Raw genomic sequence first — 9,202 nt, forward strand, 5'->3', positions numbered from 1 at the left:
TTCGAGCCCACGTCACTTCGAGCAGCGCAAGTGATAGGAGGCAGACTGGGAGGTGGTGCTGACTGCGCAGAGCGCTGTGGTCGTGCTAGCTGCCCTAGAGTGTCGAGTGGACAGGAAGAACCAGGACCGCGCCCCAGCTCCACCTGCTGCGCAGGTGACTCCAGGACGTGCTGCGCGCATCCTGAGCATCACTTCTACATATCGCAGGCTGATAAGTTGCACTTTTAATTCTACAAATTCACCACGGGTTTGGCCGTCGCTACTTCTGCTCACTCGTCCACTTGAGCAGCGCGCTGCAAGCAGCAGCACTGCGCCATTTCTCCCTGCTGGACATTCATCCCTGCGCGTTACAGCGACACAAGTATCCTTTAAATGGTTACTATACGCAGCAGGCGTTGCACATCGCCGACTTCCGTCCTTTGTGTCATACATTTAGACGAGCACTATTATCTGAGCTGTCTGGTGATCATTACTCCTCCTCTTGGTTGTCTGAAAAGTTGAAAATGAAACGAGGACATTTTGACACTAGCGGTTACTTCGTCCCGTGCAGGCTTGCTAACCATTCATTGTGTTTGATTTAGGAGCGCAAATGATAACCGTTCATTGCGCCTTTTGTGTAAATCCGTGCCGATCCACATAACGATTCCGCGGCTTAAGAGGGCGTGTCACGTCTTAGTTAGGGTGCCTCACCCCGCAAATGAGAGCTGTGATTGGCCCCGCCTTGGGTCTTGCGAGATAATAGACCGGCCCTTAGTTGCGCTTTCGGTACCGAAAGCGATCATGGAAATCTCCGAAGAACATCAACTGTCGAGCCGCAATGCCCACTTGACCGACCGCACAACTCAGCCGACAATGGCAGACGCTCCGGTGAGCCCTGGGGACGACGCAGGAGGCCTTCCGACGCTGAAACTCGCCTCGGAGCCTCGCGTGATAAACTCGGAGTTGAAGCCGTGGGCGCTGTACAGCTGTGACGAAGCCGAAAGAACCGGGGTCGCTCAAAACCATGAAGCAGTACTTCGTGCGGTATCGCTCTACGAGGGGCAAGTCAACGACTCGCGTGAACACCCATGACGCGCTACAGCGCTCGTGGTGCGCCTCCATTTGAAGTTGGAATGTGGCGCGGGACGAGGGTACTTCGCTTGTGTCTTAGCCTGAAAATCAGAAAGAACGACGTGGAGACCATCCTTGTGGAGAGCTTCATACCCGCATCTGAACGGTGAGACGCGACGAGTGGCGCATCTGCTACGTCTATCTTCGTGGGGGGGGGTACAACATTATAACAGGATCGCGAGCGTCCGACACAGACTGCGTGAAACGAGCAAAGTCGGAAGCTGGCATTTTGAAGACGATGAGCGTCGCTGGATCGGGCTAAATTAGAGCAAGCAGAGAGGCGTCGTGCTCATGGACTTGCCGTATGTGACGGGGTCTCACAGCACCTTGCGCTAGAGGAAATTGGCTTCCGAGAGTATACAAACTCTCAGTGAGTGGCAGTTCACAGGTCCCTTTTACCTAAAGTGAGCGAGGTGACCAATTTAAGGTAGGTTGTAAACTGAGTATATTTATAGGTAGGCGAAGCTTTAGTTAAATATACAAACTATAAGTCACCTATATAAAAGCAATGTCATCAGCCAATGGTTGGCCTCGGGCGACTCTGGTACCGTGTACCAAATATTTCGAAGTATGACGTGTCATACTTCTGAAGTGTGGCGTGTCACACCTCATGTAACTACCGGTAGGAGTACACTTAGGGCTACGTACCCCGCTACGTAGCTTACGCATAGTTTTACGCAAATACCGGTGGAGATGCCCTATTAATAAAACTCTGGATATAAGAAATTCAGAGAATTTGAATAATTGGCTTCGCAATAAGACAAAAAAACTGGATAGCTTTTCTAATTGTATAGTATGTTTTGGTAGCATGCAAAATTGGTTTTTCGAGAAAACGTTGTCAATTACTACATGTAGTAAATAAAATGTGTCAAAAAAAGAATGTGTGTCCGTTAAAATTCCTGGAGCTTTACCCATAATTCCATGCGTCTCTATTTTTGTGCCCATTAAATTTTTGTCAATCTTACGGTTATGCTAATTCTTGGGGTGTTGCTGCTGGTTCTCGTGGCAGTATCACTGCTCATTGCTTTCGTGGCCGCTACCTGGGAGCACGATGTGGTGCAAAGGTGTGATCTTCGACGTATACTTGACTTTAGTGCTCTTTCCCCAAACTAAGCAAACTCGGTCGTTGTTACGTCGCTGTAGGTATGCTGCGTTGCCTGCTCCAGCCGACCTGGGCACGAAGGAGTTTCGCTGGCGCTGCTGGTTGTCGCCGCTTACACGTCGCGGCTGGCGCCAGTCTATTCTGCGTAGCCCATGCCCCCGTATCACGCTGCGGTGTCCGTTTGCGCTGCTGTCCACGGATTTTGCTAAGCTTGCCACCTCGCTGAGTCTGCCCAAGCTGGCACTGGAGCAACTGCCCTTTATGTTCCCGCAGGTGGCAGTTAGCACTTTGTTCCTACAACTATTGGGCAACTCGAACTTCCCGGCTAGCGTGCGCAACATTCGTCTTAAAGCTCTCACTATGGTCCAGCTGAGGCCCCTGGACATGAGTTTCCCGTCTCAAAGTGATGAGACGCCGCCACCGTCAGAGCTCACGGTTCGTTGCAAGTGGCTAGGATATGCTTTTGCGGAAATGCTAACAGTGATCGTTTTCATGTAGTGTATCATGGTATTGACCGAAAAACGTTTCCTGGAATCGGAAATGGAGTTCACGGTTCAAACAGACCTGTTCGATGACCAGGGCACAGTATGGCAGTCTGTAACCTGGCTCTCGGTCCCATTCAAGCAAGAGACGCTGTTGGTCCCAATATCACAGTCTTCATTCAGCATGGATGACAGTGTGGTGACGCGTGCCAGCGCGAACCTTTTCGAAGAGTCCTTTGAATGCTCTGCACGGAACGTATCTGAGTTCAAGGATGTTAGCGTTGTGGATGTGACAGGTGCACGCACTAACAAGACTGACGCTGCACCGCTTACGTGGATGCTTGCGCGTGCAACTGGTATGCTCCAGCAGCAAAATCGAGTACCTGCACAACCTCTCATGTGCAGCTGTAGGTTCGGTGAGGAGTTGACATCCGTGCCACTTCGCAAGAAACTTGCGCTGCAATCATGGACCGATGAGGAAAGCTTTCTGCAGCAGACGCAACCGGAAGTGGCCAAGTTTGCTGTCAATTCTCAAGACGCGAATGTCATGACGGGAATTTTACGAACTGTCGGGTGGAACTTTTCGAATGCGTCGTGAGGATAAACTGCGAGAATAAACAAAGCTTTGTGCGCGCTTTTATTTTTTTTGCATTCGTGTTGCTTTGCGTGTATTAATTACTGTAACTTTGTCTTCTTTAATAAGAAAAAGACCGGTTTGTTGTAAATTTTAAAGGAAAGGGCAATAAACATGCATCTTTAAACTATTAATAGTCCCACTGTGCGGCGGCAAGGATCGCTCGTAAGAAAGCCGTATTTCTCGGGCCCAGGTTGGTGGCGAAGACGGCATTTTGGCAACGCGCGCCTTGCACCGTTCTACTAACAAAACGAGCATTTTGTGTGCTGTAGTAAGACCGTCCGATGAGCCACGAGAACGACAATGGTGTCACGGAGCCACTGCTCCCCGCGCACTCAAAAGGTCGCTCGAATTCACTGTCTTCCACTCCCAATACAGTGTACGATCGCGACTCTATGGAGCATGTAGAACGAGGCGAGGTCCACGCAAAGAACCGCCCCCTTCGAGATTCGTATTTGAAGCAATTGGGCTACACGCCGCTTATTTTCAAGGTGAGTTCGTGCTGTTAAACCGTGTCACGTTTCCTTTCCTCCCCATACACTGTTACTTGACAAGTGTTGCTTGTGCTGCATCACGAAGCGTAACTTATCTGACTTGTCCTCTTACCACACAGAAAATGAAAAAAATTGGCAGCTTCATCGCCTCGATGTCGCCGATGCGGACCCGGAAGGTAGAGGATTCCCGATCAATTATAGAAGGTTTCATAACTATTACTCCTCTAACACATGCCCTTCGATACTATGTAGCCTAATGACGACGATCTCCTTAGCGATGCCTTCCCGTACCATCAGTCGATCACACCATCTAAGGGCTCGATACGCGGTTCGGTCTTTAACTTGGCCGGCGCTACTCTTGGCGCTGGAGCGCTATCGTTACCGTATGCAGTCGCAGTTTCTGGTTTGGGTTTTGCAGTGGCTCAGCTTGTATTGGCTGCAGTATTAACCGTGTATACGATTCGACTGCTGATTCGCGCCGAGGATATTACCAAGTACGAGAAAAAATGCAGCTCATCAATGTTGTAACACGACTGATGCGCCACTGTGAATTTATTATATTGACCAGGTTGAAGTCTTACGAGGATCTGGCCATGTACTGCTTCGGCACGAAGGTGCGGTCCACTAGCTCATTTTTGTGAGAGTCCTGTTCTAACGTGTATTTGTAGATGACGGTTTTCGTGGAAGTGAATATCCTGGTCTTCTGTTTTGGGATTTCGGTCGCATATCTTGTAACTCTAGGGGATATTATCACGCCGCTAGGCGAGCTCTGCTTCGGAGCGCACAACATTTTCGCGCAGCGATGGGTTCTCATGACGATTTCCTGCGGCACGATCATGCTTCCACTGTCGATGATGAAGGACATCAGTAGTCTCCAGTTTTCATCCATCCTGGGCGTACTCTCTATCATCTTTCTCGTTGTGGCGGTGGCCATCCGGTCGATTATGTACACAAGTGCCAATGGCATCCCGAACGACATTAGCTGGGCTATCGATTTGAGTCATGGGCCGAACTTCATGCTCAGTGTGCCAATTGTTATGTTCGCCTTTACCTGCCAGGTAAGAGTTCATTCTACGCGTAGTGTGTTCTCGGCGGTGTCAGCGTTCTCATGGTTGTCTGTGCATCAAAATTAGGTTAACGTGTTCTCGATTTACACGGAGCTACAGCGTCCGTGCATTCGGCGGATGAACAAGGTAGTTGACCGCGCTACACTCATCTCCTTCCTGATCTACTTGTCTATAGGTGTGGTGGCGTATCTTGCGTTTGGTCCTCAGCTCACGGAGCCCAAGTATAAGGGAAACATCCTGTTGAGCTTCCCGTTGAACGACACGTTAATCGCCATTAGCCGAGCTGCCATCACATTCACCGTGGCCGTGGCATTCCCGCTGAACATCTTCCCGTGTCGCTTCACCATTGATATGATGTTCTTTTCCAACTCGGAGGACTCGTGGTCGCGCCATGTGGCCGTGACGAGCAGCCTGGTGCTGCTAGCGCTGCTTCTCGCTGTCTTTTGTCCAAGTATTAATGTGGTGTTTGGCATCATTGGCGGTACATGCTCCACCGTTGTGTGCTTCTGCTTCCCTGCCGCATTCATCTTGAAGCTCGAGGATGGCCCGCTGCTGGGCCCCAAGAAGATTGGCCCGTTGCTGCTGCTCATTGGTGCGATCGTGATTGGGTTTGTGGGCACGGGTGTTACGGTCTGGTCCAGCCTGCTCATGCCACCAGCGTGAGTCGCTGTCTACAATAGTAAGCACAGCAACAACTGCAACACAGTGAAAAATAAAAAAAAGTTACTGAAGCCCGTCCACTTGAACATTAAATAGTTTTAAGTATTTTCGATCAATCAGGTTCGACTGCCATCATCTTCAGCTTCGAATGGAGTAAACAAAAACTGACATTGTCAGCTTGGCAGCTTCCAGTACCACCCTATCTAGCCAATAACGCGGAGAGCGTACCTGCCCTGAATGACGGCCATTAATGCGACCGGAGGTGGCACTTTGCACAACGTTGAGGTGAACGACGAGGAAGCGTCCCAGACGTGCCTGTACTGCGCTAACCTGAAGGTGCTGCGTGATTTGCTGCCCCCGAAGAGATGCGATTACGTACGTTGTCGTTTTGGCGGCTGAATGCACATGTTCTCGCTCGGTCCGTGGGGTGGTTTTATACTAAAGTTATTTATGCTACTCCTGTTTTATTCGTACAGTGCCGTAAGTGGCGATGCCAGTTCTGCACGCTCAAGTTCCCGCTGCTAGGTGCGCGCAAGGGCCTTCCCAAAAAGCTGAAAGGTAATTCGCGTATTTGCATGCAGTGCTTTGGCCAGATCTGGCAGGACAATGAGGCTGCCAACTCACCCGACATGCCTAGGCGTTTGGGTGGGGCAGCAAAGCACGTGCCAGTGGCGGACACTCTGGGATGTAGGCGTGAGTTGCGCGGCGTCAGCTTTGTGGAGAGAGACTCAATGATCGAGTCGGGGCGCCGAGGATCGATGATAGATTCAAGTCGCCGCAGCTCAACGATGGGATCAAGCCGTCGAGGATCCATGCACGAAACGGAACGCCGTGAGTCGATGTTGGTGGATCAAGTATGGGCTCGGTCGGGTTCGTTCAGTGACACCCACCGATATTCGTTCATGGACAGCTCAAGCGACAACGATCTGGCTAAACGACCATTGACCTCGAGAGTTCGTCATGGCGGGGTTTCATACCGTATGGCGTCGTTCTTGGGTCTTGTGGCGGGCGATGGAGCTGATAGAACATCCATGAACTCGGCTATTGGGTTGTGGATGTCACTTTTCGCAGCCTCCATCCTGTTAGTGATTGCATTAGCCGACGGATTCTCTTTTCACCAACGCTTATGCTATTGTGTCGCTACATACGGTTTTTTTCTTACACTGCACCCCTGGATCTATGCAGGCCGAATGGACATATCCACGTCAGACAAACCAAACCTGCATAAAAGAAGCGTGCAGTCAAATGCAGTAGCACCTAAAACACCAACGCAAGTAAGGCCAAGACGTCGTACGCTCTCGGTTGTTCCGGGAAGTGGGTCTGTTCAAGCAGAGTACAAACTACGCCTTCACGAGTTGAAAGAGACATTAGCGTACTACTTGAGTGACGAGTGTCCCTGGAAGATGATAAAGACCACGAAAGGTGGAGACATCTACGAAATGACGGCAAACAAAACACCCTTTGCGATTTTCAAGATCGAGGTATTGATTACGGGAATTTCCATGGACAGATTCTTGGATTTCGTCGATAGCAAAGACCCTAAGGATCGATGTTTGTGGGATCTCAATGAGGCAAATTTTGAAGTGATCGAGACATTCGACGCTAGTGACCTCAACGAGGATGCCGACGTGAGTGTCTGCGTGAATACGCAGAAGCCTTTTCTGGGTGGGCTGGTAGCTTCGCGAGAGAGCGTCCAGGAATAACTCGCGGTCACATATTTTTCTCATGCTTTCATTGCGAAGACGATGCAAGAGTTGAAGGGCCCGAAGGGTTTATGCTGACTTACATTTGTCAAACTGACATTGGCGGAAACCTTCCCGTGAAGCTCCTTTACAACGGCACCATGGACAACATGCAGAAAATGACAAAAGTTTTTCTGCAAGCCGACAACCTGTTTTCCCGGTAAAAAGCATTGTTTTGGTTGAGGGGCGTTCGTGCTGCAGAGGCGGCAAAGAAACAGGTGAGCAAACTGCTACATGTGATCGAAGCGTGCAGTTATACGCTGTACACAGTAATTGCGTAGGTTCTTGCTAAAGCAGGAATTCCCATAATAATGTACGTACATATGTACTGACTGGATTTGTCCACCAGGTCTGTAAAAAAAACTGTATTGCTAACAGTACATACTAAGTGCGACGCGAGCTTAAGATTCACTGTATCTACGGCTGAACTTCAGCCAAAAGGATTAACGGCCTTCAGCCTGAAGGCCGTTAATCCTTTTCTTCTTTCGCGATGGGCGCATTCGTCCTCTTGTAGCCAGACGAAGTCGATAGTCTCCTTCTTAAAATTCACCTTCAGCTATTAATACCAGGCGAGGGTTCCCAGGTGAGTTCTTGATAGTCAACCTATTGGAAAAAAAGAGCGTGTTGTGTACACTTTTTGGACGTCAAACTAACGTTCTCCTCGACCTCGTCTTGCTCGGTTGCTGGCCATAGACCACCGCCGCTGCGCATCACATCGATCAAATTTTTGGTTTCTTCGTATAGTTGGGAGGGTGGACCGGTAGAAAGAGCCGTCGAGCTATTACAGACATGTTTCTTCCTCTTATTAGCAGGTGGTATTGTAAATGTCACCCTGATTAAATATGAGTTTGGATTGGTTGAATTTCAATTAATCTTTTCAAAAAAATATTTGTAAATTAGAATCGCACATTCACCTACGGTTTACCAACTTTTCTATTAACGATGGTTATGTGGAGATGTATCTCCTCCTTCAGCGTTACGCTTTCGCGTATGCTATTTCGGCTGCAGCTTGTCAGCGTATCAGAGGCGCAAGATGCGAGTCAGGAAATGAAATGTAGGGTGAGCAGTAAGGTTTCTGTGACGGGGTCACACAGCACCATGCGTGTAACGGGGTACGTAGCCCTAAGTGTACCCTGGTTACATGAAGTATGACACTTCACACTTCAGGAGTATGACACGTCATACTCCGGGATATTTGGTACAAAGTACCAAAGTCGCTCAAAGCCAACCATTGGTCAACGACATTGCATTGCTATAGGTGACTTATAGTTTGTACTAAACCCAAACTTAATCTACCTATAATATACTAATGCCGTGCTAAGCCCGGTGAAGCTCTGGATATTACGGTATTTTCAAAAAGTAATAACTAGTGCGGAATGAAGGACTTTTTAGAAGAAAAAAAGGAGAAGAATTGCGATTTAATTAAGACTTCCAGTCTAGAAGAAGACATCAACAAACCAAGCGAGAATGATAGTCATTCATTTAAGTGGCTATCCCCGAACTTCGAAAGCTTGAAAACAAGTTGGTACCCTAACTTAAGAAAGTACTGTATTTTAAAGAAGACCTGTAACAATTTTTCCACAGCATTATGGTTTCTTAATCTGTTTGATCCTCAATTGCATGAAGTCTTTGGGTTTCTGCCAGCGCATCACGACTTGGAGTAAAATACTCCAAAAACTCTTTCGTAAGGGGGGGCATGAGATACAACTGCAATAACGTTTTCACTCGAGTGACGGCGACATAGAAAGATGAGCGCTGAGGATTCCTGCGAGTCGGATGACTAAGTGGAGCAAGAATCATTTTCTCTACTGTCAGTCCTCCCTTTGAAATACCCGACGTGGTAATTCGTTCTCTCCCTCTGATGTGTGTGATGTGTGTGTGTGTGTGCGTGCGTGTGTGTGTGTGAGTGTG

At 48.9% G+C, this 9,202-nt stretch overlaps 3 protein-coding genes across 3 annotated transcripts; all 3 read left to right on the top strand.

Annotated features, from left to right (window-relative positions):
- Window positions 1–2,079: 2,079 nt before the first annotated feature.
- On the top strand, window positions 2,080–3,292 carry PITG_17479 (uncharacterized protein; the record flags this gene model as incomplete). The annotated part of the gene is made up of 3 exons (XM_002896497.1): window positions 2,080–2,174; window positions 2,254–2,647; window positions 2,711–3,292. 3 exons carry the CDS (start codon window positions 2,080–2,082, stop codon window positions 3,290–3,292), a joined length of 1,071 nt encoding a protein of 356 aa, XP_002896543.1.
- Window positions 3,293–3,612: 320 nt separating this feature from the next.
- Window positions 3,613–5,552, top strand: PITG_17480 (sodium-coupled neutral amino acid transporter, putative; the record flags this gene model as incomplete). Its single annotated transcript, XM_002896498.1, has 7 exons — window positions 3,613–3,832; window positions 3,884–3,891; window positions 3,942–3,998; window positions 4,075–4,316; window positions 4,391–4,436; window positions 4,491–4,880; window positions 4,956–5,552. The coding sequence occupies 7 exons, from the start codon at window positions 3,613–3,615 to the stop codon at window positions 5,550–5,552; spliced, it is 1,560 nt and encodes a 519-aa protein (XP_002896544.1).
- Window positions 5,553–5,786: 234 nt separating this feature from the next.
- Window positions 5,787–7,330, top strand: PITG_17481 (uncharacterized protein; the record flags this gene model as incomplete). The annotated part of the gene is made up of 3 exons (XM_002896499.1): window positions 5,787–5,924; window positions 6,026–7,240; window positions 7,319–7,330. The coding sequence occupies 3 exons, from the start codon at window positions 5,787–5,789 to the stop codon at window positions 7,328–7,330; spliced, it is 1,365 nt and encodes a 454-aa protein (XP_002896545.1).
- Window positions 7,331–9,202: the final 1,872 nt, after the last annotated feature.

Source organism: Phytophthora infestans, genomic scaffold (assembly GCF_000142945.1).
Source record: "Phytophthora infestans T30-4 supercont1.58 genomic scaffold, whole genome shotgun sequence".
Lineage (NCBI taxonomy): Eukaryota > Oomycota > Peronosporomycetes > Peronosporales > Peronosporaceae > Phytophthora > Phytophthora infestans.